Source organism: Anoplolepis gracilipes, chromosome 6 (assembly GCF_047496725.1).
Source record: "Anoplolepis gracilipes chromosome 6, ASM4749672v1, whole genome shotgun sequence".
NCBI classification, from domain to species: domain Eukaryota; kingdom Metazoa; phylum Arthropoda; class Insecta; order Hymenoptera; family Formicidae; genus Anoplolepis; species Anoplolepis gracilipes.
In genome coordinates this window covers 11,135,433-11,162,995 of record NC_132975.1, presented here as the reverse complement: position 1 = coordinate 11,162,995, position 27,563 = coordinate 11,135,433, and the positions used below count along the sequence as shown (strand labels likewise).

The 27,563-nt window shown below is 39.3% G+C and overlaps 3 protein-coding genes across 12 annotated transcripts in view; 2 read left to right on the top strand and 1 right to left on the bottom strand.

Annotated features, from left to right (window-relative positions):
* The first annotated feature begins 150 nt into the window (after positions 1 to 150).
* Positions 151 to 7,335, top strand: LOC140666999 (uncharacterized). Of its 4 annotated transcripts, XM_072894603.1 has the most exons (11): positions 172 to 298; positions 874 to 922; positions 2,680 to 2,995; positions 3,208 to 3,385; positions 3,448 to 4,192; positions 4,261 to 4,517; positions 4,990 to 5,171; positions 5,473 to 5,704; positions 5,778 to 5,937; positions 6,187 to 6,427; positions 6,674 to 7,335. In XM_072894603.1, exons 2-11 carry the CDS (start codon positions 904 to 906, stop codon positions 6,951 to 6,953), a joined length of 2,610 nt encoding a protein of 869 aa, XP_072750704.1. In that variant the 5' UTR covers positions 172 to 298; positions 874 to 903; the 3' UTR covers positions 6,954 to 7,335. The 4 variants fall into 4 exon arrangements, with proteins under 4 accessions (XP_072750701.1, XP_072750704.1, XP_072750703.1 ...); XM_072894600.1 differs by lacking the exon at positions 874 to 922 and having other exon boundaries at positions 151 to 298; XM_072894602.1 differs by lacking the exon at positions 172 to 298 and having other exon boundaries at positions 875 to 1,015.
* Positions 7,336 to 7,411: 76 nt separating this feature from the next.
* Hemk1 (HemK methyltransferase 1) lies at positions 7,412 to 9,383 on the bottom strand. Of its 2 annotated transcripts, none has more exons than XM_072894611.1 (5): positions 8,961 to 9,383; positions 8,521 to 8,609; positions 8,206 to 8,431; positions 7,881 to 8,134; positions 7,412 to 7,801 (listed from the first exon to the last, which is right to left on the bottom strand). In XM_072894611.1, exons 1-5 carry the CDS (start codon positions 9,216 to 9,218, stop codon positions 7,558 to 7,560), a joined length of 1,071 nt encoding a protein of 356 aa, XP_072750712.1. In that variant the 5' UTR covers positions 9,219 to 9,383; the 3' UTR covers positions 7,412 to 7,557. The 2 variants fall into 2 exon arrangements, with proteins under 2 accessions (XP_072750712.1, XP_072750713.1); XM_072894612.1 differs by having other exon boundaries at positions 8,218 to 8,431; positions 8,961 to 9,378.
* A 674-nt stretch (positions 9,384 to 10,057) lies between these two features.
* The window catches only part of LOC140666998 (unconventional myosin-XVIIIa), a 46,625-nt gene continuing 29,119 nt past the window's right edge, over positions 10,058 to 27,563 (top strand). The window contains exons 1-5 of one of the 6 annotated variants that reach the window (XM_072894591.1): positions 10,058 to 10,575; positions 12,152 to 12,792; positions 13,560 to 14,210; positions 14,661 to 15,128; positions 18,169 to 18,303. In XM_072894591.1, coding sequence (XP_072750692.1) covers positions 12,658 to 12,792; positions 13,560 to 14,210; positions 14,661 to 15,128; positions 18,169 to 18,303 — 1,389 coding nt within the window. In that variant the 5' untranslated portion in view covers positions 10,058 to 10,575; positions 12,152 to 12,657. Of the gene's footprint in view, positions 10,580 to 10,608; positions 11,507 to 12,151; positions 12,793 to 12,878; positions 12,975 to 13,320; positions 13,460 to 13,559; positions 14,211 to 14,660; positions 15,129 to 18,168; positions 18,304 to 25,831; positions 27,434 to 27,563 lie in introns of those variants that run through there. The other 5 variants (XM_072894594.1, XM_072894592.1, XM_072894596.1 and 2 more) reach the window with 5 other exon arrangements.

The following is a 27,563-nucleotide window of genomic DNA, read 5'->3' as shown; positions in this document are numbered from 1 at the left end:
CTGTCAATGACTATTTTTTTTTTCGTAGTCCCATTCACGCATCGCTACTTCCTTCCATCCTCGCAACATACACCACTCTGCGCAGACTCTACCCCACTCTGATACTTTATCACCCATCTATGTAGAACACCCTGTAGTCGGAATCAGTATAAGCGGAGCGCGTTTGACGCGATGTTACTATGCAGTATACTGCGTGCAGCGTTATCCGCGTCTTTTGGGACCGTCGTGCAAATTGCAATTTTCTTACTCCAAAACTCCAATATCTCCAGAGTGCTCGCGTCTATGCCACCAGGAGCCGGTCAGTGATCCAGTGCGATACTTTTATAAAATAGATCACTATAAATATATATAAATCTATACGAAAGAGTAATAAATGTTTTTTTTTTACACAAAGAAATGCATTTTGTGCATCATTTTGCATAAAGTTACAGTGTGCTCAGTTAGATATTTAGAATAGCTTTTAAGACTTTTAATTTAATTAAAGTCTTTTGTATTTATATATTTTCTACAACTCGCGTTGGTGTTATTTGAAATATTAAAATTCTAAAAGATTTCTTTTCATTAAAGAAATTAATTTATCTTATGATATGTCTATTTTTTTTATGAATTATGCTGAAATTATTACACGCAAACGGATTTATTTTACGCGAATCACACATATATATTTTTAATTTATACCGTTGGTGTTTTGAGGGAAATTTTCACGAGCATATGTAGCGTGTGTGAATCAGGCAGAGCGAGCAGGTCGCATGTACGTAGTTCCACGTGCTCGATCGATTCGATGCGAACCTTTCTTTCACATCGTAATACTACACGTGCACGTGAAAATACAAGCGACGTGTTCGCGCGTTTCGTGATCTCATTTCCGCACAGGGTGCATTCTACCGTGACCTCCTCTTGTCAATGATGCTACCAGTTCCGCGTAAGTCAAAATCGAGCAGGTTGCCAACTAGACGCCAGTCTGTGAGACAGTTTAAGTAATTCAACGCTCTCATGCAGGTGTGCGTTCTAGCAGGTAATCAATATTATTATCGGTATATACTTGTATAAGTACGGACGTGGTACTACTATCCTGATTAGGGTAAAGTGTCATATTTTATGCGATAAGATTTATCATAATTTTTTAAATGATATTTTATGAAATTAAAAAAAAAATTGTATATCAATGTTATTGTCAAAAGAAAATAGATTTTTCTTAAAATACGAATTGTATCAAGAAAATGTATATATTACGTGTAAATATTACTCTTGATGTAATTTTACTCGTTCTTCGTAAATTCACAGGAATACCAATGAGAATGCAATGGAATGAACAACGAGGTATACGGGAATTAATAGCGATCAATTCAACTCATTCTCACCATAGGAACTCCGTTTTCTATCGATTTAACACTACTATCACGTACTAAAAATACCTAAGATATGCCGCGACTATAAACTCTGCGTACGCACGATATGATTGAGTACAGTTCAGTGACGGAAAAAAGTATGCATTCGCAATTATATACGATATATTGTGTACAGTACATGTGCACGTTTACGTGAAAAGAAAGCTATCGGAATTATTATATTCTTTTTCGATAATTGTGAAACAAATTTGAAAGCAGAGACGAGTTACTCGTCTTCGCAGAAACGAATTTGCAGAATCATGCGAGCAGTCAGGATGCGCGTAACTTTATCCAACAATATTTCACGCACCGGAAAGTCAAACGAACCGTGAAACCAGGTCGTCGTAACAACGCGAAAAAAATTGCGCGTGAAGAGTAGATCATGGACGTGTTCCACGCAGTGTCATAATTGATTGACAGTTTTAGCGATGATAGGCTGCAAAAATTATCCAACGCAGAATCAATTTTATACTCAAGCTCGTGCCGCTCGCTAAAATATATGAGGCAGATTTTTTTCATACATTCTTTAACATACTAACGTATTATATACATATAAAATATATATAAAACTTTTTTTCAAGAGGACATTACCCTCTGATTATTAAAATGCTTAAAATGACATAATAAACAGCAATAGCTATTATATATCTCGTTTGGAGTCACAATGAAAATAGTTTTGCTCACGCATGTAAATGGATTGTACAACTTTCATGAGCTTCGGACACGTGATCGCGTGATAAGGAATTCCTCTGTTGTGTCCTTCGTCCTTTATTATCGCATCTATTATGATCGGCTCATCTTCCATCCATGTCGTGACATCGCCAATAAGTCGCATGACGGTCGGTCGTTGGCCCCGACGAGGTACCTCGTAGAAAAGCCTCTACGTATATATACTATACACTCGTGTTTTCTTATCCCGCTTCCTTCGCAGAGTCTTTACAGAAGTTTCCATTGACAGGACACGAAATCTTTGAATTTTTAAATATATGGCAATTATTAATGTTTGTCACACATAATTGTTAAAGCATAACATTAAAAATTTATATTTTACAACATATTAGAAAATTAGTAGTAATTTAAGATATTATTTACAAAGATGTATAACACCTTAAAATTTGTATGAGTTGCATTTTGTATTTGAAACCTCAAAACACAGATAAGGGGATACTTTAAAATTACTTTTGTAATTGCAATAATAAATTTTTCTTCACGCGTGTATTAACTATATTTTTATCAGACTTTATACAGACGCAATAAAGTTGAACATAATGAAATCAATGTTTGTGTACAGAAGACGAGATTATTCTGATCGAACATCTACCAGGACGGCGGGTACATCTGCAAGATTTCTTCTGGACAGGCCTGGAAGACGCGCCTCCATGGGTGGATCCCAATCAGGGTTTAACATTTTACGAGACAAAGACAATCGTTCACACTGTCACAGTTTATACTCCGAACGACGAGAAAGGCCCATCAGACCCTATATCACCTCATCGTCCAGATACTTACAATCCGGAATGTATCACATGCATAGAACCGACACCTAGATTGGACGATGATGACGATCAGAGTATAGGCGTCCTCATCGGAGATGATCCAGGTCCAAGGTAGTTACAATTAATTAATATTGTAAAATAATATATGTTAAAAATTTTTAAGTTAAAGGATTAAAACGTAACAAACAAAATAGAAAGAGCAAAAATATTTTTATAAATAAACCAATATAATATGTTTATAAAATGAATCTGGTATGAATATTAATAAGATAAACATCGTTTGTAATTTAAAAATAACAAACATTTTAAATTTGCATTAAAAGGTATTGGCTGTTGACGGTTCTTCGACCAGGTGAGGCTGTACCACCCAAAGTCGAGCTTCGTTTAGCTCGCTTGTATCGAGCCGCATTTTCCAGACAGCAACAACGTCATCTTGGTCTGCTATCAACGGATCCGCGATCACGAAGAGACGCATTATTACGTGGCTTAGTTGGCCGAAAGGTAAATTATGCGCGTTTAATTAATTTTGTTCTTTAATTTTTATTCTTCCCAATATGGCACAGGTTATACCGGGACGTTTTGAATCTTCTCGAGTAAAAGTTCATGAAGAAGAGGTTTCTGTCAGTGCAACCAAAACTCAATCATCCGAATTAACTATCAGTACCATCGACAACTCATCGATTCGCGCAGAAACCGAAGCGAGCGTTTCGAACTTAACCGAAGATAACAAATTGTATTTTTCAAACATTTCGCAAACCAAGTCCATGAGAATGATCGAAATTCCCAGGTCGAAGACGATGTTGCTGCCGACATTCGATATCGACGCGTCAGACGATCGAGAGAAATCTACAAAGAAAGATTTTGCTCTGAAGAAGACCATGAAAACGTTAAAAGAAGATACGAGATCCTTACCTTTGGATGACGAACCCACAACTATCGATCCCACGTATATCGATGATTCTACGGGTAATTCTAGAGATCAGATCCCGCTGGAATTGATGACGACGTCCACAGAGTTGAAATTTGAGTCAAAGTCCAAAACCAATGTCTCCAGAAATCAATCGAACGATGACGACAGTGCAAGTATGCGCTCGAAGTTGCGTTTAGCGGATGGCTCGATTCCGGGGGTTGTAAAGGTCAGAATGCAAAATACAAGCGTTATCGAAGGCGGCGCGATGAGATTGATCTACTCGGTTCATCTCGATGATAAGCCCGTTCCCGCCGAAATGGCCGCGAGGGATATGGCACTTCTCTCGCCCCAGGAAGTCGCCCTGGAACTTGGCGCACCGGTGATTATTCAAAGCGAGCGTGAGTAAACAATGATTTTTACTAGATGGAATTTCACAAAAAAATGTGCATTAAAAATTATTTTATAGCTTACTTGAAAGAGAGTCGACCTCTGGCCCTATCGAGAAAAAGGGACGCTTGGCTGCTGATTGGTGCAGCTAGCGCGGGTGTTGTTCTTCTAATCTTGGTTCTCACCGGTTTGATCTTGGCCGCCAAAAGAAAGAGAGCACATAGTGCTGCCGTTGCACCGCCGAATAGAAGTATCCTTAAGAAGGAACGTGAATATGCAACTACGACACCTGGTCTCGACAACGCTGCCTTTTCAACGTCAGAAACTGAAATTAAGGTGAACAATATAATTTCTTTTTTTTATATATATTAAGATAAAAAAGAAATTATTTTCTACATTAAGAGTATCAAGCTTTACATATATTTTAAACATTGGTTTAAATTTCTTACATGCAAAATAATAAAAAACTACAAAGTATACATATATGCTAAATTACTTCGTGCAGCAGAAGTGTCTCTCATAAAGATATAAGAGTAAAAATACTTAATAATTTTTAAAGTTCTTACCTCGCGTGCTAAAGATTATGGGGTACCATAGGGGAAATAAGCTCGAAATCGTTAAGACCATTATGACACGCAAACGATCAACAAAACCAAGTCGGAAATTGCGAACCAAAAGACAATTTGGTTTCTCGATGTCAGGGACGATATTGATTCTAACAGAAATATTACTCCCTTCCCCGTCCAGCAAATTGTTAGGCTTTGAATCGCATATCTTCGCTTCTTATGCGGCTTTCTCTTGTACGCAGACGGACGGTACCAGTCAGAGGCAAACTCCACGAACTTTATCCAGAACTCCAATCACCCCCGACACGCCTGATAGTTTAGAACTGGGCATTCACGAAGTTTCAAGTGACGACGAGGAGGAACCGAAAAAGACTCGCGGTTCGACCCCTTGGAGTATTCAAGAACATCCAACTAAGAAAGCAAGGTATATTCAATAAAGTTCCTGATAACTAATATTTACAGAAAAATTAATGATAATCTTTAATTAATATTTTATTAATTTTAGCTTACAATAAAATATGAAATATTTATGCTTTATATATTATACTAGTTTGTTATTCAATAGTTTACACTATAATATTTATATAAAATATATTATTATACATTATATAATATTATATAATATATAATATATATAGAGAGTTTATATAAAATTATGAAATATTTATTCAATAATTTTCTTATATCATAATAATTACAATAATTATAAATTTTACAAAATATAGAATATCTCACGCAAGAATGACGAGAACGAATGCAATGGACCAGTCCAGGACACCAGACTCGTTGGACACGGTGACCGATCATATAGAAACATTGGAATCTTTGGAAAATGGTTACGTAAAACAAGAGGAATCTACCGCTTCACCGCGATCTTACTTGTCGATGCCACCCTGCAAGCAATTTCCCAGCATGCGTAGCGTGGAACCACTGTCAAGAGTGCTGGAACCCGTCATGGTAATTAGCAAGAAATATTAACAATGCATTGTTTTAATCGGTGTTAAAATACTTATGATAAGATGTACACCAGGTCAGACATTTGGATATCGATTCTCCGGAATTAGTGCGCCGTGATAGAGACGGAAATATTGACGACACGTTTCTCGCGAGAACGTCGAGTGCCTCGAAAGATCCTGGAGCTGTAGGACCAATCGTTTGGAACCTTAGCAAGCAGTTGTTCTCGACAGAAGGTAAACATGTCACTTTTTCTGGTAGTGCACGCTTAATTTATATTTGTGGCAATTATTTAAGAATACATTATCAGCGACGTTAATATTTCTGTGATTTCGATTACGAACGAATAAATAATAATCTCGCATGAATTATTGTAATTCAAAAGTATGAAATTGCATCGATTTGTTCATTCGCAATCGATTATTATAAAATGTAAGAAACGTCTATTTCTTCACAATCTCTCGAAAGACTCAACTTGTCTAAAGGTAACGGTACATCCGAAACGGATGTCGATGGAATGTACCATCTACCATCAGGACCCGTGGGTCGCGCCAGGAGGAGACTCCACGAACTCCTCGAGGACTCCTTCAGTCTCTTCGGAAGTAGAGATGTCAAGATCAAAGAGCCGCAGCAGTCACAAACGTCACAATCGTCGGCTTCCTTCGCACGTACGACGGATACACTCGCGATACTTTCGGAATCGAGAGGCAAATCCGCCCACGTCAGGTACATATCCTTCTTCTTCTTCTTCTTCTTCTTCTAACAGGTAATTAACTATTAAAGTTTAATTGTCAGACTATTAATAAAAATTGTGTGTATCTATTTCTTTTCCAGAATTGATAAAAGACATATATTTAATAACTAATTTGTGATAAGAAAATCGTCTCACAATATTTTATTATTCTCTATATATATGTAGAGTAATTATATTTTATTAATTAGTGTAGTAAGGGTAATTGTACAATCATTCAGTCCAGTAGCAACGCCAACGATGGAAGTAAAAACACGACCACGTACATCATTACCACGTAGAGATCTTGATGAGGATATTCCAGAGACAGGCCATGCTGAAGTGCATTCGCGCAATGCCTGGGGTTCAAGGCCACTTAGCGCAGGCCCGTTCCACAGACCGAACTTACCGGAAGTGGATACTAGACGTATATTGGCGGACAGCAGACTTTCACCGGAAGATCCTGCGGTACCCTTGATCGCGTCGATCAAAAAGGAACTCGAAAAGTTTTCGTCCCAGTAGAATACACGAACATAAACCAAGTGCAATAAATATTCTCGCTTAAATACTTTGGCGAAGTGAAATATTAATTAAAAAAACGGTGTAAATATTTGATAAATTTTTGTCAGAAAATTTTATAACTCGACATCAAACTTTTTCACAGTCACAAATGAAAACATTTTCATTCATATGTCATAAAATCATTTCACAGAAAGTAGATCATTTTGTAGTTTTAATAGTACAAAAAACAAAATTGTGCCACTAAATTTGGCTTATCAACCAGTCAACACTGTATATATCATTATATTGAACAAGTACATGTAGATTATTTATGTAGACTACATTTGTCATAAATAATCAGTTTAACTCATATAAAAAATTACAAAAGATATTAATTGAAAGACTAACTCTCTTTTGACTCTGATCTGTCCAACATTCTTAGAAACATATTTATAACTGATATACAATAAATACTTACATAATATGTATAACAAGTTGTGTGATTATTTTATTAAATCTATTCTATATATACATATATACATATATGTACAAAATAATCACATATAAAATATTAATTTAATCGGAACAGTAAACATGAATGTAATATCACGAGTCTCGTCTTCTCTCAGACAGTTTTCACTATTTCTACAAAACGGTCATTATTACAGAAATCTTTATACGTATGTTCATGATGAAGCTTGAAATCAGGATATTTATTTGTAAAAAATTGTATATATTCCGGATGAGTGGGATCCACTTCCAGAAAAAGATGACCACCAGGTTTCAATACTTTGGCGGTGTATTTTAAGAGCGGCTTGATTACTTTTAGTCCATCATCGCCGCCATCCAACGCTCTGAGATCCTCGTAACTGCGTACAATAAATGACATTGTAAAACATTTACATTTATAATTACTGAAGAATTCGTAATTATATATTTGCATATTACATTCTTATCTCAGGTTGCAGTTTTGGTATATCTTTCGTCGGCACGTAAGGCGGGTTACTGACTACAAAGTTGAACAATTTTGAATTCAGATCTACGTCACTGGCACCATTCAATGTCTTGAAAACTTCAACAGTCGCATCCGACTTTAGAGCGGCATGTACCACTGTGATTTGATTCGTCAAGTTCAATTTATCCCGATTTATCACAGTTAAATCACATGCATAGGGACTCGCATCAATCGCTGTGCATTTAATCTGGAAAAAAGTATATCCCGTTAATTATTGATTGATTTAGCAAAACGTAAAATATGATAACGTCATTATACCACGTTATGTACCTTTTTACAAGCGTGAGCGAGAGCCAATGATATTGCACCTGAGCCGCAACCTATTTCCAGAATTTCGCAACTATCGAGTTGCAACGAATTCAGTCTCTTCAACACAAAATCTACCAATATTTCTGTCTCCGGGCGAGGAATGAAAATCGGTGGCACGAGCTTCACGGTGATGTCCCGAAAATCCCACTCGCCGATAATGTACTGAACCGGCATTCTGCAAGGACTCGACGTTGATAAACGAGCGCGAAGGACTTTGCGCATTCAATACGTAGATTATAATGGGCTCTTTTAAAGGCCTCTTACCTTGATAACCGACATTCGCACAACGACTCCAACTTATTGATCTGGCTCTCATTGAGTCGGTCATTTCTGACGTTCAAAATATCTGTTATCTGCAAATATAATATAATAAGAGAAAATTATAAAAATTGTCTAATAAAATGTAAGAATAAATTTTATTAGAGAGAAAAATCAAACTTTAGGATTAATTTTTTTTATATAACGTAAAATATTTATAAAATATTGTCTGTCTTATTACGCTTTATATTTTTTATTTTATAAATGCAGTGTATACCTAGGAAATAACACAGTTATAAAATTCGCGCCAAGCAGCTGTTCCAATAATTTTGAGCAAAATGTATAAAGATAGAACGCGCATGCGTTAGAGAAAATGTGTAACGTAACAAACGCTAATGTTTAATAAACTTTACTCGCGAAATAATCATTGTACTAAAAAAATAGACCTTCTTAGTTCCTATAACGTGTGCCACTATGTGCTCTATCGACTCTACCGGCTCCGTTATACCCTCGCTCTCAAATCGGCGACTCCACTGATCAATAACGTCGCCGATGGTACATTCACACGCGTTCGAACTGAACGACCGTGACACTGGATGTCTCGTGACAAAGTTGAAACTGTTAATTGTCAAACATTGCGCATAGGCAGATACGAATAGGTTATTGAAGACAGTATGGGTCTTCAAGATACTCCGCCACCACATGATGTTTCATTAAACGCTGCGAAAGCTGCGAGATACAAACTCAAGATGTTACTAGATGTTACTGCCAGCGGATAGAGCCATGTTGGAGTTTCATCGGAAATTATACACGTATTTTAAGTTTTGTTATGTATAGAAACTGCTGCCAACTGGCGAGATGAAGTTCAGTTGAACGTTTATCGACTATACAACAAGACGAAACAATATCATGTACAAAAGAATAAATAAATATATAAAAAGATCAGAGCAAGCTCTGTTCCAAATATGGAAAATAAATGACAGAATTATAAAAAAGTAATAAACCTATTTTAATAATATTAAATTAAAATAATATTAAAATATTAATAATATTAATTTTAATAGATATTTAATTATTTTAATAATAAAATATTAAAATAGAATTATATTTTATATGCAACAGTATAGATATAAGAAAAAAGTATTTTTAAAAAATGATATTATCAACAGAATAAAATTATATGTTTTGCTAAAAACTCATGTTACTTAGTCTTTTTTTCTCTTAGAAAATGTACTATACAATTACGCTACTAATTATTAAATTATTTCATCGAGTTTATACATTTAATTATTAAGTCATATCATTATTATTTATTAATACCTCATTCTTTCCTTCCATCAGAACTTAGGTCTATCTGATTCTTCAACCGACTGATGGTGAAGTCATTCTCTTTCTCAACTCAGAAAGCGGTTCGAGATGAAGTCAAAGACCTGGTCTGCTTTAGAAGATGCCGCTAAAGCCGTGCTCGACCAGTGGATCGAAAGGTCGCACGCATGCGCGGCTACGAGAGTAGCTGTCTGGAAAATGAGGGTGCTGGCTAAACAGATCGTTGTCTGGCCAAAGGCACTAGCAGTCGCCACCGGCTCCGCTCCCAATCCACGCTGCCATGACAGTCCTTCTCCGTGTCGCGGCGAGTGCACCGAGTACCAACGCGTTTAAAGAGCGCCGCTGCTAAACGCCCGATGCTGATGCACCTATCTGCGTTGTACTGCGAAAAGGTCGACCGAGATTCGATCTCGGCTCGCGGTTCGTGCTGGAGTTGCGGTAAACTAGCTCTCGCGCTGGTCGACTTGGTCGACCAGGCGCGGTCGTCCTGGGTGTGCTGATCGTCGCTATCATCATCAGCGGGAGCCTCGCGCGCGCATCGTGGATAATCGTGGGTGAAGTGGCGGGTGTTGTGGCGGCCGGTGTTGTTGATGTGATGCGCGTCCCGGGATCCCGCACGCACGTCTGGCTCGCTGTCAGTTTCGGAGCACTAAGTACTAGTCCGCGTCGAGATACAACAGGCAGTCACGCTTTTCCTGGATTCGGACGATCGATGCATCGCGTCAAACCCCGTTGGTAGGTAGGACGCTTTCTTCGAGACTAAGACCTACCTCTTGGAGGAATCATTTGCGGAAATTAAAAATGCCTCACGCGCTTTTCATAGCAAATACATAGCAAAATCGATCGCTACGAGGTATTCCGAATAACTCACTGAAAAGGTCGCATACCTCGAGAAATTCATTCCGTAAATTCGAGGCTTCTGGTGAAATCCTATTAACTTTACAAAGCTTTTAAAGTTTATGGAGATTTATAGATTTTTCTAGCGATTCATTGAATAAATTTACTTTTCTCTTACAATACAAAATTATTCGCTAGTTGTAAAATGCTAATTGCTCTTTATTCGTCCACTTTGCAACGCACGCGAATCGGAGTGAATCGATATATTGATCGTGGTGAAAATTTTCGGAGCAGTCCGCGTGCTCCGAAAAATTCGCCGGCAACAAGCGCGCCGTACACGAATCAGCAAAGGAATGATCGATCGATACGTTCGTAGATTCGTCGGCGTAGACCAACGGGATTTTCCGAGCCGCCCTTGAACGAAGAATACAGAGTAAGGTGTGGTGGAAAAGAGAGTCTGTCGTTTGCACCCCGCGGAGCGAATAACGCCGGTGTGGCAAACGTCACGCGCGAGAATAAAGGATATTACGTGCATAGATATTTATTTTATCGTCAACATGTTGTTCGCATTTCTCTGTGAACGTGATAGTTTAATGATGTAAGATCGTTTGCATAATGCATACTTCCGCGTGTTCCGATTACATTTAAATTATCTTCTCTTTTGGTGCATATACGGGAAAGTGTATATAAGAGCGTGCAAGTAAAATGACTGAAATGTGTGTCTTTTCGTTAGTAATAGTTAATTGTCGCCTTTCTAATTTTCTACGCTCTCGTAGATCTCAGGCTCCAGTTATGACCACTTAATCGCTTTCCGCGAGGTCATGCAAATGTAAGTAATGAGGGTGTGAAGGCTCGTTTGTATTCTACATAATATCTGTCATATATGAGAAGAAATATACAATTTTTTTCTGAATTTAAGTCACAATTAAATAATTAATTATTCAACTTTATTTCCAATAAAAAACACGTGTTTCGATAATCACCTTGGATAATGCACTGTTCGACAAGAACGCGAACGGTACCTATTAACACGTTTCGCGAGCAATAAAAAGCGAAAGAAAGAGAGAAGGAGAGAAAGCCACCTTTTCTTCGTACGATGAATCGCATCTAACAACGATTGCCTTATCGCCGCTTCTTCCACCGGTGTGTTAACGAACGAGAAGTTGGCGAGTGAGTTCGCCACCGCCCCGTTTCCGCATACCTCGCGGTCTCGAATGCCGGAAGCGTCCAGTCGTGAAGAAGCAGTTTGATTCACACCCTTGCGTACTAATAATATCCTTGATTCGGGTGACCTTCGATTGAAAGAGAGACCGGTACGGATTAATTATATCAAGAAATGACAGAAAGTGGCTTTATATATTCGCGCACCAGGTGCATCGCTGAAACTCCCATCACGTGATTCTTTAATCTCGATCGCGAATCTCTGTTGAAGAATGCGATGATTCTTCCAACTGACGTTTTCGATTAATTCCAGGGGACGATCCTGAGAGAGATATTCGATGAATGCCGCGCCGTTGCCGGTCGATAGGGTGGTCCGGTACGCTTCGGGGCGAGCCGAAGCGTTGGTGGGAGCTTCCTCGGATGCAGGACCGAGCTTATCAGGGGATAAATCGTGACAGACGGCCCTTGCTTTTCGGGTGATTGTAAGTGCCGGGCGTCGCGGCAGCGGTGACGAAGCGATGCTCGCGATTTGACGCGCCACGCACGGCCAATAACGTTGACAGCTCAATCGCAAATCACGGTACACGCTCGCCGGTTGTTTCCACAGACGGTGCTGTGATCACACATATACACTGTGATATATACATAATACATATATACATAATATATATATGATACGAGGTGCGAGAAATCGAGATTGTCCGCGATTGCGTCGCGTAAGGTCGCACGTCAAACACGTTGAAGCGATCGAGAAAGGAGATATTTCGTATGTTATCTCTTTCTCGCGTTTGGCTTGGGAACGTTTAAAGAGTGAGGAAGATGTTTAACTTTATGAAGAAGACCGCGGAGAAGGACGAGAAGGAGAAGCGGAAGCGCGAGAAGAAGGAGCGGAAGGATGTCAAGAAGCGCGATCGCAGCAGCATGTCCGCGGAGGAGCTCCTACGATTGGACGAGGTGAGCGTGAGAACGTTGTTTTTACCAAGGAACAGGTCTCGGTTTCAATATTGTCCTTTTCTTATCGTACACGTAAACACAACAAATAAGGCTTAATAACGGTACGTTTCGTCGGTCATTTAGTTTTCGTATTAAACTTGCGATGTATAACTTGTTTGGTTATCGCATCCTCCAATAATCAGGTGGGTGTATACTGATATTGCATGTAAATTTACGCGAGTTATACCAAGATATCGATATCTTGTTCGCATTTTTTATCGCCGTAAACGAGTTGTCGGTTGTCGATACCAAGAGGCAGGAAGGTTTTCCGGGAAATTTTTCTCGGATCGTTATTAATAAACTGTGGATTTAAATTAACGCGATAAATATAGTATATATCGGTTTTTACCAAGAAATTAATTATATTTAAGAAAATTTTTAGATAAAAATATATGTACAAAGCTATTAGTGCAAAAAAGATTTTATTTTGAAAAACTGTCATTCTCCTCTGTAGATTCAGTATTATCACCGATTGGATGTGGTTTCACGCGATAAGAAGTACCGGTCGCGAAGTACGCATTTATTATTGCATGAAGTGAAAATTGCAAAATTATTCTACGATATGGAGAACGCGTCATCGCAATCGCATCGTTCGACAAAAAATAAGAAAGGTCTCTTGAGAAAAATCGTAAGACACCATCCATCATCCACGTTTTTGGAGCCGATAAAAAAATTTGAAAACAATTTCCTAAAAACATTTCTCTTATCTGTCACGAATTTCGTTACAGGTCCGTAGATCACTGAAGATTCCTGGTCGTCGGAAGGAAAAGGAAAAGCTACCGAGCGGTATCACCGCAGATTACAGCGCGTCATTCTTCGCGCATCTGGACCGCGATCTTCTGGACGCCACGCAGAATGCAGACTCGGGTCCAGGATCGACGTTCAGCGCCGGTACCAGCAGTTGGTCCAGCGTAAGAACACCCGATGGACTGATGCAGAGCGACTCGTCGGAGGCGTCTCTCACCTCACTAACGATGACCACGACCACATCGTCGACGACGACAAGTCACGCAGGTGGCAAGAATCTGCCGCCGTTGCCGCCGAAGCCGCCAAAGCGAGGAATCCTCAAGGGGCCTCGATTGAGCGGCAACAGCAGCATCGTGAGTGTACTTTCGGAGGAGAACGCGCTGCCGAACGGCACCGAGACGAGTTACCAGGAAGCCAGCAATCTGCTAGTGAGAAACACTCTTCAGAATGAGGTGATAGCCTATCAGAACGTGCCGACTCATTTCAACAGCGTCCTGAATAAAGACGAGGTCTGCAGCGAGGAGGAAACATTATGTCAGACCACGTGGCGCGTGGTTACACCGCAACAGACAGTTCAGCAACACTATCAGCAACAACAGCCTCATCATCAAATCGACTCCAAACTGCTGCAGGTTAGATAACATTCCGCTTTCTCTTTACAACTCGCGCGTTACAGGTTACAGCTGCAACGTGAAACTCGATTATTATAGTTATTTTCAAATAATGAGACACTGATGACGGGTCTGTTCATAATTTGACGTAAACGGACGATGAAAAAAAACTACTTTTAAACGAGCAAATGTGAATTGTGCTTTCTATAATTTACACTTTGCGTGTGATCATCAAAATATATTTGTTTGCAATATATAACAGAATTATTCTAATTATATATCTGTAAATGATAAATTTATCTATCATAATTTTAAACGTGGATAACTTTCATTATTCATAATCGTTATTTTAATTTTTTCTGAGAGTAAAAAAAATGTATCATTGATATTTCACGATTCAAGCTTCGCTTTGTGTGTTTCCATTTTCTGTCTAAATCGAGATCTTATAAAACATCTCTTCGAAATATTTAGGTTGTCACTAGTGCTAGTCCTTCCGCGGATTCCTTGACGGACACGACGAACTCGAGTTTTGCCACGCCGCCGTTCAGTTTGTCGCCCGTCGGCGAGTCCCAGGGTTTCTCGAGATGGCGTTCGTCGGTCTCCTTCGAGGAGCAGGGGATCGAGCTGCAGCTACCGGAGCTGGTGCCGCTCGAACTACCCGAACCTAGGGAGCTCACCATTCAGAGGCAGCCGCCGCCGCGAAACGATTTTGGCTTTTCCCTTCGTCGCGCAGTGATCGTCGAACGAGCGGCAAACGGCGTCACGCAAATGAGACCGGTAATTTTCGCCGAACCCGGCGCCCTCGTCCAGCATAACAATGACACGGGTCTACTGCCGGGTGACAGGCTGATCGAGGTCAATGGGATCAACGTGGACGACAAATCGCGCGAGGAGATTATCGATCTCATCAAGAGCTCCGCCAACAGCGTCACTGTAAAGGTAATTTTTAGTTTAAATGTAACGTCGCTCATACAATAATCGCATTTTGAAATAATTTTACAATTATTGTGTGTTACACAATCCTTTAATCAATATATTTAATAAAAAAAATTAATGATAATTGATATATTTTGCACAGAGCAATATATTATTTTTTTTTTTTTTTATGTCAAATTATTTGAGATGACGTGGATGCAGATAGAGACTTTTACCTATCTAGAGGAAAAATTTTTGATTTACGTTAGATTTGCTACGAGGAGGTCAGAGTCAACGATGAGACTACTCGGAGCGTAGTATCCTAGATATTGCGCAAGCGATAGTACTCTCTATAGCTCATCCTTTTCTCTTCTAGAGACCGTACCGGTCACGTCGAATAATGTCGATTTCTCGTACCCTGTAAACGGACCTTTCTCTTTCCCGAGCACGCGGCAATGGAACTTATTAGCATAAGCGCAACTTGAAATTTGATATTTACCAAAAGATACCTAATCATTCAAACGGTCCGTGAAGTGACGACATCACGCTGCAACGACTTTATATTCAATTATCAGTCAGTAACGATAGCTATTAACTTATCGTCTGTTTTGCGTAACCGTTTATCATTATTGCGATCGTTGCGATTGGCCTTGGATTTTTTTAAATCATTGCTTGAAAAACATATGTAAATGTCGTTCAGTATGGTACTGAAAAATCAATACCGAACGTGGTGAAAGGTGTCGAGGAATCCTTAGGTCATAGAAAGGTCGGCGTCGTTCCGTAGACCTTTGATACGTTGCAACGGCGAAACGCATTGCGTTCTATTAAACGACAGCAACTCTGATACGCGACACTTTATTTCAATTTATAATTTCATTTTGATTTAAATCAGAATAAAGCGAGACAGCTGAATTCTTTTATCGAATAAAGTAATTTAATTTTAATGAAGTATTTTAATTTTCTTTATTAATTTCATTTTTATTTTTTATTAAAAGTGAAAAAAATTATATTTTTACTTCTCACGATAAATAATATTAATATAAGAGAGAGAGAAAGAGAGGGAGAGAGAAAACTACATCAGTTTCATTGATACTTGGCCGCTCGTTGCTTCGTGTCGTTAAAAGTGGAGTGAATGTGCAAAACGGACGAGCGTCTGGTAGGACCGGTGATTGCCGTGCGATGTCGGTTGGTTCATTGCCACTGCTGGTAACAAATATAGCGGGATAGTGAGTCACGGTCCCGCTAATAAAACTATACTCAAGGGGGGAAGCGATACTGTCGTGTGAAAATAGCAGCTTTACCGAGAATCCCAATCTTCTTTTTTATCATCGTCAAAACTGGACCAAAAATCGACTATCTCGAGGGCGCGCGTCTCATAAAGAGGAGTCAAGCGGTGAGCCCCCCTCGGATTCGGAGAACGAAAAAGTAAAAAAAGGACGAGCCTGGTGGAGACGCCCAAGTCTATCTGACCTTGCCCCGTAGCCGCGGAATTCTAAAAATGCCGGCGCGTTCCCGCGGCAGAAACGAAATGTGTGCAATCCCGGCATGTGTTGTCCGTTTGCACCGTTCGGTCTCCCTTTCACTGCGCGTTACACGCGCAGAATGTAATCTCCGGGGTGGATTGTACGGTTAATCCGGAGATTTCGTGCGTCAGCGCGCATCTCCGGAGAACGTCGAAGAATATCGATGTACGTGTCTCTGTAAAATGCATCGTGAATGCATTTCTTTCGGAGAGACGCGCGTATACTTCATCCAGCAGCGAAGATAAAAGTAATCATAATGATAAGAAAGTAAACGATCATATCTCTAAGTATACGTGATCAGAATGTGGTTTATTTGTGTTTAAGCTTAAAGAATTTAGGAATCTCTCAACTTAAACACGTAAATACCCAAAAATGCTAGGCACGTAAGAGGATGATGAGTAGGAGAGAAAGGAAATAAGCGTTATAGAGCGAGAGAGAAAGACGCAGAGGGGGAAAAACCGGATGTAATTCGCTCACAAGCCGAGCGTGTTATATACTGCATACAGGGTGTGTCAGAACTTGTATACTTTTTGTTAAAGATTCTTCAGCAAGTTTGAAATTTTTTTGCAATATTTAATTCCTGTCATATATACACATAAAATATCTTTGTGAATAATCTTTCAAAACTGCCATCATATTCGTGACACATCAGAGCGTGTGTGAGTCTCTATCTATTTTAATTAACAATTTCTATCTATCATCGTTGGAATTGAATGGCTACTGAAATGGTAAACGGTAAATATTGAAGAAGGCTATATCTATTGTACAATATGTTGTAAGACTCTCAATGTATGTACGTGAGAGATCCGGTCCTCGTGTTCTCTTCTTCTCTTTTCCTCCCTCTCTCTCTCTCTCTCTCTCTCTTTCTCTCTTTCCGCAGCGTAGCAGCGTCTCAGCCTCCCCCAGAAAAGAGAAACGTGACGTGATTTACATATTTGTGTATAGGTAACGCGTCGGCAGGCCTCTCGGTCAACATCCTGCTTCCTGTTCACGGCATGTCGCATGAGCTCGGCCTCGTGCGCGCGTAAGTCATGCACGTGCCCCGTTATATACGCCTGATGGACGAAGTGTGTGTATCGAGCACGCAGACACGTCGATAACAGGCGGAGCCGTTCTTGTAACGGTGATTAATTGGAATTAGGGGCAACCGGGGAGAGGGGTACATAGTATATATGTATGCTTCGTATGACTTCTGCGAGAAGCTAATACTGTGTTCCCGCAACAATTTTCGACACAATTGATAGAGAGCTCCAAGCTCTTTCTCTTCCCGAGAATTTTAGAGAGCTGCCGAGATATATTATAGAAATTTACAAAAGAATGTATTCCGACACGCGCGATTTCAAATGTAAAAAAATTCACATTGTTATCTCTCTGAGAGCGGCAAAGATACATACTTTTACATTTGTACTGGACGTGCGATACGTGTGACGCGACTATTCATAAAACGAAAATGTATCTCCGTCGCAATCGTCGGCACGCTCAAGGATGTGCTTGCGTGATGCATGTGTATTACAGATATTAACGCGTCGATCTCGTTGCAGGTGCAGCCAGTCGGCGAACTGTCAGAGTTATCGAGACGCGGCGGCTGTGACGGACGTCAAGTCGAATTGGCACCTGCGAATATCCGCGGCGGCACGCTTCGCCGATCCGGCAGTCTGCGGTTTCATCAGAATACAGTAAGCAGTAGTCATAGTTGCCATCGACTTATTGTTAGCACTTAAATGCTACGAGTCAAGTTCGTCGAGGCTTTCTTCTCGAAAGAAAGGAGAAACGATGAAATAAGGAAGTTTAAAACTCAATTTTCTCAATTCTAAGCAAACAACATGAGAATTCATTCGTTGAAAGATATAATTAAGAAATCACGTTCATTGACTTGTACCATTCAAGTTTTTTTTCACTACCTAAATCGTCACGCATGAATTGTTTCACTATACCACGTCAGGCTGTCCTGGTTTTTCTGCTCAATCACATTTCTGATATATATATATATATATATATATATATATATATATATATGTTTCAATATATCACGTAGTTTCATAGCTTATAAAATGTCTACAACAAAACGTATATAAAAAGAAGACCGAAGAATAAAGGGGGCATGAAAATTGAATATAAAAGACAATCGATTTAGCGAAGGATGCGCAGAGAAATAGGAGAATGACACAAAGGGTGCAAAAAAAATGCATCGGAATTCGATAGAACTGCAGCGTGATGTATCAGCGAAAGAAAGAGGAAGACAATAGTAGAGACGCTTCACTTTCCACCCACATTCTCTAGAACAACGCAGTGGCATAGCAATCGCATAACGGTACATCTACTGCTTCGTACCGTAATATCTCGTTTCCGCCGAGCTTCGAGCTGCTGTCTAGCTATGGGCGTAACTTGTTACAGGAAAATGCAATTATTTCGTCAATTCGTCGCACAATTCGATTGTCACTCAGTAATCAATATTTCGAAAATTCAAAAGATTTATCTAATTTTTTTTTATTTACGTGAGAAGAATTATCTTGAGCAGATTTTTAAGATAGAGACAATTTTTAATATTTTAAACAAAGCCGGAATTTGATATCTCGTGCTTATCGCTTAATCTCCTTTCGAATTAATATCTTACAACGGAAGCGTTAACAGTCAAAAATCACGAGCCGCGTTAAATTAATTAATCAAAATTAAATTAAATTTAACGATGAATAATTTTCGTATAGTCGACGCTCGGTATATGCGATAGTCGTCGACTACAGTCGGCGATCGTACCGAGAGAGTTAAAAGTCGAAATGGCAACTACCGTAAATAAAGAAACGATAACAGAGTGTAGAAAGAAAAATCAGAATATAATCCACATTGATCTCTCGAGTTGACGTTTTGTATAAACAGAAATAAACACGTGTGTGTGTCTCGTTATTTCCGCATAGAATTTCATCGATAGTCCTCCTTTATTCCGTGGCTTCGTTGGTAGTCGAGAGCTTGCGGGCTTTCGAGCTGCCTTCATTAAATTAAACCGTCATGCGGCATAATACGCATTCCTACTCGTCGTCGTGGATGAGATTAAAATGCCGTTACAAACATGCCGAAAATGAGCAATATCGTATGCATTTTGAATCTATTAATGAAGGAGAAATGTTACGAATAATATTATTAAAATATTTAGCATTCAATTATTATGTATTTTTTTCTATAACAATTAATGAGAAGTCGTATTCGAAAATTATTAACGTTCCGATAAGATTTTGATAACGTCGTATTTTTTTGTTCTTGTATCTGATAAGTCAGAATGGATTATAAAAACATAGATAATACGTTTATTACGTGTGCAAATATGTGAAGCCTATGGTAAACATGAAACAGTTTACTTTTGTAGGAGAGACAGGTAATTGAATTGTCATTTTAATTGAATCAGCTGTGTAAACTTTTCTAACAATCGTGTCGAGCTCACGGTTCAAAATCAAATTGCCAATCTTGATGAAATGGCACAGATATATGAGAAATAACGCAATTGTCTCATAAACGAAATATGAGCGTCGCGTCATAAAGACGAACGTCATTGCTCGCTGCGCAATTTGAGGCGAGCAGCGACGTGTCCTAATTGGCAATTAGCTTTAACAAAGTGCGACTTGTGTCAGTGCTAAAATACATAGTAGAATCGCACGATGATATTTACTGACTGCCGGTAAAGCCCGCCGTATGGTACAGTAAAGAACGTGCTGCCGATATGCCATTGTGGAGAACATCATGGAGCGAGCAGCACTTTTTCTACTCCGCTGAAAAAGCACTTTGTTAAAATTTTATTATATTATTCAAGAATTCAAGAAAAAAATTATTAAAATATGTTTATTTAAAAATACATATTTTTAAAATTTATTTAAAAAATATATATATATATATATATATATATTTAATATTTTTTTTTAAATTTATATAAATTTAAAAAAAGATTAAACCAGATTTCATGAAATGGATAATAATTTAAAAAGATAAATTTTGAAAAAATTTCTACGGAATTTATTTTTTTTTTAATTAAATTTAAATAAGGATAAAATTTGCTAAATATTTTCGCGATATCATTTGGGGTATCATGGACATTGTTTCTAAAATGAATGAAAGAGTTCAAGATACCAAGGTCTTTGCAAAGTATCGATACATCGAGAAATTACGGAGTAACGGACGCGATTGGCGAGACTATTAATCAAAGAACCGGCAAATTTGCAAAATACAAACTTGGTATTACGACGTACGGATCGCAGCATCCGTGTAGCTTCGCTCTTTCTCTTTCTCTCCGTATAAGTACTACATAAATGTCAAATTACGTAATTAGAATTGCACGTTACGCGCTACGCTAAATAATTACGCCGTTACCGCTGTAACACTATTATTATGCCCGCAAGGAAGGCACTGGATATGCGCGCGCGATAATATCTCCGGCGAATCCAGCCAAGCTGGTTGCTTGTCACAATATGTAGGCCAATAATGCATATTTTCGTTCGCGTATATGCATTCGTGCAGAGTAAGAACGCGAGCGAACTTCGCAATTTTTCTTTTTTATCTAGAAAATCGCGCATTAAATTGGCGCCAATATATCGTCGACTTTATGATCCTCATTGGAAACGTACATCGTAAACTTTTATTGGTTTCTTTTTTAGATTTATGATATCGATTTATGATAAATATTGTTGTAAATCATAAGGAAAAGGACTTGATAGACTAACAAACGCGCGATAACATGTTCGATGCCGAAAGCGATGCACCCATGAATGCAGTCTTCGTATGTGACGTCAGCTTATTGCCTATAAATATCGGGTATTCGGAAAAAGTGGGTTGCCCACGCAAGAAGCTGCGAGAGTTTAATGGCCCCTTGTTATGCGCGTCTACGACTGTGTAAAACTGTTACTGGTATATCGCACTGATGAAACACAGAAGAAAAGATTACGCTTGAAATTTAAATATTTCAGCAAGAATATAAATAATAATCGAGCAATATTTTCCTTATTTAATTTTAAGTGGACTTTACTTGAGCACATAGAATGTCAATCTGAAGAAAAATAATTATGCAAAAAATATGTGCAAATTGAAGTGCTCGGGAGACATTATCGTTAACAAATACGTGTCAGCTTAAGAGCCTTAAAATCCTGGCAGATACAGTTTAACTTTCCATCGCATCGGCGTTGCGTTATTTCGCAAAATTGAATAGGCTATTCGAGCAGCTTTGCCACGCGCGAATAAATTTGCATGCATCGCGATCGGCGGGCAAAAGGCGAAGTTGGCATTCACGAGAATGCGACGTCGGGGCGTAATTTGAATTTTATGCACGTAATCGCGGTGGCTCCACGTACTGACACGTATACGTATATATACACGTGTATGTACGTGCCCCCGCTCTCTTATCTGCCCACGTTGATGCGTGACGGCGTTAACGCTGCGCGCCGTCAACGCTTGGTAGCGAGAGGCATCTTGATTGCGACAGACGAGAGAGAGAGATGCCTAGTGCATTACAGCTGATCCTTGGCGCCTCTTTAACACTGTCCCTCCCTGTCCTCGTCATCGCCCCTCTTCCTCCAGCGTAGAATGGACTCCCCTCGATACACTCTCTTATTCCGCTAAAGGATTAATTCAGTTTCATAATGTACATTTTTTGTTTCCTCAATGAAATCCGATGTTCTCTAGAGATTATGAATAGTTAAACCTGACATGTATAGTGTATAATGTTTCTCGTATATTAGAAAATAATATTTTCCGTCTCCTGTTATAGATAGCCTTCATAAAATATAATTATCTAGAAGAAAAAAAATAGTTCACACCTTACAGCGTTGAATTTAATAACGCATAGTTCTATCAAATATTGATTAGAAATAAATAAAAATAGGTTCAGCAATGCTTGAAGTTGGAACAGTCATATCATCGCGAATGAATGTTTAGATACAACAGAATGTATGTAGGGGTTTCTGTACAAGCCGTACCAGCGAACTTGTTTCAAATCGGATCAAGAACCGTGACTTAGACTCGCGCATTTAAGCATGTTACTCGCACTCGATGCGGTTATGAGTTACTGTTACAGATTTACGACTCGCGTCTGCTGCAATCGTACCAGTCAATCCGGTCTTTCGATCAACGTGAGTCATCGAACATCATTCCTTTTTCCTCGCGAATCAATAATGTTTACTTTTTATTCAAATATCAAAAGTTTCGAATTGCATCTTCTTGAATCAGAGATCTCTTTAGCGGTTATTGCGCGATTTTGTCTCACAAAATATTCTCGTATAATTATCTATTTATCCGTTGGATTTCCAGTCCTTATCTTCCGGACTTCTAATGGATATTTAACGTTACATTTATCTCAATAAATAAATACCTTTCTTAAATCTACCACCTACAACTCTGCTGATCGCAATCACGCCTACGCTGATCACGTTACAACGCGCAAGGTCGATTTAGCAATTCGCGCAGCATGAACGACCAAAGGACTCGTTCTCCACTTTCTTTTTTTCCCTCCTTTTTTTCAAGAACTTCGAGCGGCCTCGAGTGACCTTCCATGGATTCTATCGGTATTTTTGATACTTGTAACAAGTGTGTGAAATTCATTCTATGTTTAGCTTTATTTTTTTCATAAAACAATTGATCACATAAAATCAACAATTTCGCAAACTCCGAATTATCTATTATTCTCTTTCCTTGGAGATGTCAAAGTATGACGCAAGTATGACAAGAAAAAAATCACGTTGCGTTACATCAGAAGGTAACAATTGTTGGAATCTGTTTGTTCGTTGAACGCGGCTCGTCAAGTTACTTTGCCTGCCTGTCGCATATATTATGCTCTCGCACAGTCCGCATCGAAAAGGATCTGGTCGTTTCGACCTACACTTTAATTCCAGCTGTTCCACCTATCTCTTCGTCGTTTCGTTCGCTGGTATCATAGCGCATAAAAAGGCACATAGCGCGGGTCGCCGCGCGGAACAATGTAACTGTGCCTGAAGTCTGCTCGCACGTTGCGAACCGTGAGAAAGATCGCCGTTCTGTCTGGAGTTACTCTTGACAGGTAACTTTTGAAGACACGCACAAGCTTTGCGCTAACGATTGCCCTTGATCGACGTATATGTATCTCGCAGTAAAAACCTATTCTCGTGTTGACCATCGATAATTGAGGATTGTAATTGTGTCATTAATTTGCATTACACTTGACAATTTATGCCAACTTTGCCTGCGTCATTTCTCGTGTGGCTAATTTCAGCTTAATTAGCTCTTACGTGCATACAGAAAAATAAATCATGCTGACTGTTTTATTTTTTTTTTATTTCTTTTATTTATTCGTTTAATTAAATTATACTAAGACACTAGGTATATGACGATTCTGACAGAGAGAAAAAGACAAGAGGAGAAAAAAAATTTGAATTTTTAATTCGCTCTTTTTTTGGAGGGGGGGGGGGGAGGGTCTGGGCTGCACTATATGTAAAATTTTTTTTACCTGCTTCTATTATAATTCGTTGATCTGACGTCCTACGCATCGCGGACAAAACGTAACGAAGAAATTGTCGTGAAGCAATCCACCCACATTGCGATCGATTCATGTTTCTCGTCTCTACATTGAATAAGCATCCATTGTCGAACAATGACAACGATGCGTCATCGGTCTAGCATAATTTACAAGCTAGAGTATAACGTCTTTTGAAAATTAATTGGCTCGATTCTTCACAGCCGATTGAATGTCACATGTCCTTGCATGGTATTCTCTGTTTCCGAGTAGCTTTGCAAGTTTTATTTGACATAAAAAGAATACTAAAAGAGCAGAGAAAGAGAAGAGAGAGAAAAAAAGTTTATTAATTGCTATTATTACGGTCAATATACGGTATCGTATTCCATATTTTATAGTCACATATTGTGCCGTATACAAAAAGCGAATTATCGAGAATTTCTACCCACATTCTTGCGGTCGATATGGCTGCGGCGACAATATTCGGATCCCAAACAGTTAAACACTGCCAGACTCTTTGCCATTATATTACGTTTTTCTGTACAACATGTGTTTGGCATGGCGATGTCGGGGAACTTGCTTTGGTTGGACGCAATCTCGCGTGTTACGAGTTTCTTAAAATAGCAGCTCGTTGCTCCCTCGAATCTTCACGAATGCGTTTCTCTCGGCACGTGCGATGCACGCACTAAGCTGTCGTCACACGTGACCAGTCCGTGAATGTTTTCTTCAAGATTGATTTTCTTATCACAAAGCTGTAATTATGTACAAATAAGATTGTAATGGGAGGGTAATTTAATTTTATCTGAAAAAAATGTTGAATTAAAATAAAAATAAAACTTGAATTAAAAACAAAAAAATATTTAAAGAAGAAAATCTTTAGAAAATTTAGGAATATAAGAGCTTATTAATGCGTTGCTAATTTTTACAGTCTTATATAATAAGACTAGAGTAATTTAAATAATAAATCTTCCAAGCCTCTACAGAACTCCTTTCTGAGGAAGTCTATATATAAGCACTTTTGTATTGCTCCATTTCCTTCGCTCAAAGCTTACGAAAGCGTTTACGGGAGCTTTGCACGGTAAATGGCAGCTACATATATTCAAAGCAAATGATCGAGTTGAATATTTCTCAGAAATGGCTCTTGTTTGCATTCACATCGCACGTTTCCATAAGTCGGATCTCTAAAAAAAAACCTTACGGACCATTTAACTTCAGATGATGGATGCATTTATATCATTAGTTACCTTTAATTTATATTTGACAAATATATATGTGAATATGTCGGAAATAATATTCTAATAAATTTTGAGTAATAGATTAAACGCAGAACTATAAATTTTAAAGTAGACGGTATACAACTTTTATGAGATTAAAATTAGTATGTTTTTATCCCAACATTCCTCAAACAGCATTTAACGAGAATTATGTCGCGATAAACATCTATACGTCGAGTCATCAGTCAGATTTCGAAGTTTCGAAGCTAACCGCACCTCGATCGACGATCGGCCGCGGAAACAAATCGGCCTACTGGCCGACTGTTTGCCGTCTGTATAAGTTGCGGAGGAAGGACGTATCCGAAGTAACCAAACGAGCGTATGGTAGACCGTTCGATGGAGAAACGGAGAAGGGATTTGTGTACAACGGAGGCGAGAGACAAGGACGAAGGAACGTAGTGAGCGAGCGGGAGAATTACGTTTCGTGATGGAGAGAAAGAACTCCCGGGCAACTCTCGTGGGCACACGCCTCTCTCGTTCTCCTCCAAAGAGAGAGAGACCTGTCTCTGTCTCGGAGCACCGGCGTTGCCTCAGTCGACATTAGAGAGACCCGCGATGCTCCTCGTGATCGTGTTCCGTCCCTCGTGACCGTCGCCGCCGACCCGAGCCATGAGAGGAACTCGCGGCGGAAGTCGCGTCTCGATTCTTCGCGGATGCGAGTCGACCGCTAAAGCGCTCTTAAGCAGAGGTCGAATGGAATATATCAGAGAATTCGCAGAATGTGTGATGGTATTTGCGGTTTTATGAATCAATACACTTCGAGGACGACGACTGACGGTGTTGTTAACGATTGCTTTCGATAATGTGCCATGTGATGGAGAAATTGCGAGTGTAAATCAAGCGATTAGAAAATTTATAAATGACAAGTTATAATATTGATTAAAAAAATATATATTACATATTTTTCATTGTGAAACATATCACAATTCAAATAATATATTTGACACAAGTAGTGTCTTATAGTTACCACATTAACCAAAGAAATCTGACATCATTGCGGTGAGAGACGCTAATGAAGAGACTTTCAACGGACGACGAAGAATTCCATACAATTCTCAAGCAAACTTAGGAAAGTCGGTAGGTTGGAAGAGAGAGGAATCGTCGAGATTAGTGATAATTGCGTTGGGAAAGTGACAGAGCGCGCGTGAGATCCGTTTCTCTGAAGAGCAACCGATGTTGAAGATGCCGTACAGCAGGGACGAGGTCGACAATATGTCGCTCGGTGCGCATCGTCTCCTTCACAGATCTTGCAGAGGCAAGGCCCACGCTAGCGGAATAGCCAAACAGAATATCCGTCGAAGCGTATCCTCGCAAAAGTCTCCAAAGACATCGGTGCGAGATGATCTCGCGAAGCAACGCGAGTCTTGCATTTCGAGCAATGGCCTCGCATCTGGCAGAAAGCACAGCAGAAATAGCACGAGCTCGTGGGAATACAGCGATAGCGACAGCATGCACTCGTCTGAAATCGGACAGAACGGCTCTGTGGAAAATCGATCGATCAATACTAATCGCAATCGATCATCGAGCGTCAAATCCGATGTCAAAGGATCTCACGGGAGCAATCGCTATTCGCCGTTATCGCGAGCTGTCAAAAATATCAAGAAGGAAAATTGGGAGGATACTTTGCGTACGGGATGCATAGACGATAGAATCAAAAAAATGGAGAGGGGCTGGAACGATAGCAACGTCATCAGGATACCGAGAGAACGCAAATGGCACAGGATCACGGCGGAAATAGAGCAGAAGATACCAAATACCAAGGATAATGGACTTCGAATTTTTGGTTTCAAAAGTAGCTGGACTAACAATTCGAAGAAGATATCGAAGCGAAGCCGGCCGGGTCATCAAAGATGCGCGAAACCGATTCAGGATATTATCGAGTGGGAAGAGCTGTTCGAAATCGCTTTGGCCAGGAAGATAAAACGAAAAACACGGGGAAAAGAAACAGTACAATTGAACATAATCGCGAGCATAAATGGTGGTACGGAAAATAATCGCGTAAAGAATGAAGGAGAGTGTATGAAGCGTCTTGAGGTCCTTTTGGAAAATAGAGTGAAGCCGCAAATCGACCAGGTATGTTTCACGAAGGATTCGTAGGAAATCGTACATTTTTGTAGGCTGCCAAAATTTGTTCGTCCTCGAAAAAAAAAAAAAAAACAATAACGAATAGTCCATCGATAGAAAATGATTGAAAAATTCTGGT

Bases quoted from the DNA above. Each gene is read 5' to 3' on its own strand.
- LOC140666999 (XM_072894600.1), top strand. From the start codon at position 172: ATGTTACTATGCAGTATACTGCGTGCAGCGTTATCCGCGTCTTTTGGG. The intron at 4,518-4,989 runs GTGAACAATATA...TCTTGTACGCAG, and splicing joins CGTCAGAAACTGAAATTAAG to ACGGACGGTACCAGTCAGAG. The intron at 5,172-5,472 runs GTATATTCAATA...TACAAAATATAG, and splicing joins CATCCAACTAAGAAAGCAAG to AATATCTCACGCAAGAATGA.
- Hemk1 (XM_072894611.1), bottom strand. From the start codon at position 9,218: ATGTGGTGGCGGAGTATCTTGAAGACCCATACTGTCTTCAATAACCTA. The intron at 8,610-8,960 runs GTCTATTTTTTT...TTATATTTGCAG, and splicing joins ACGTTATAGGAACTAAGAAG to ATAACAGATATTTTGAACGT. The intron at 8,135-8,205 runs GTATAATGACGT...ACTTTTTTCCAG, and splicing joins GTAAAAAGGTACATAACGTG to ATTAAATGCACAGCGATTGA.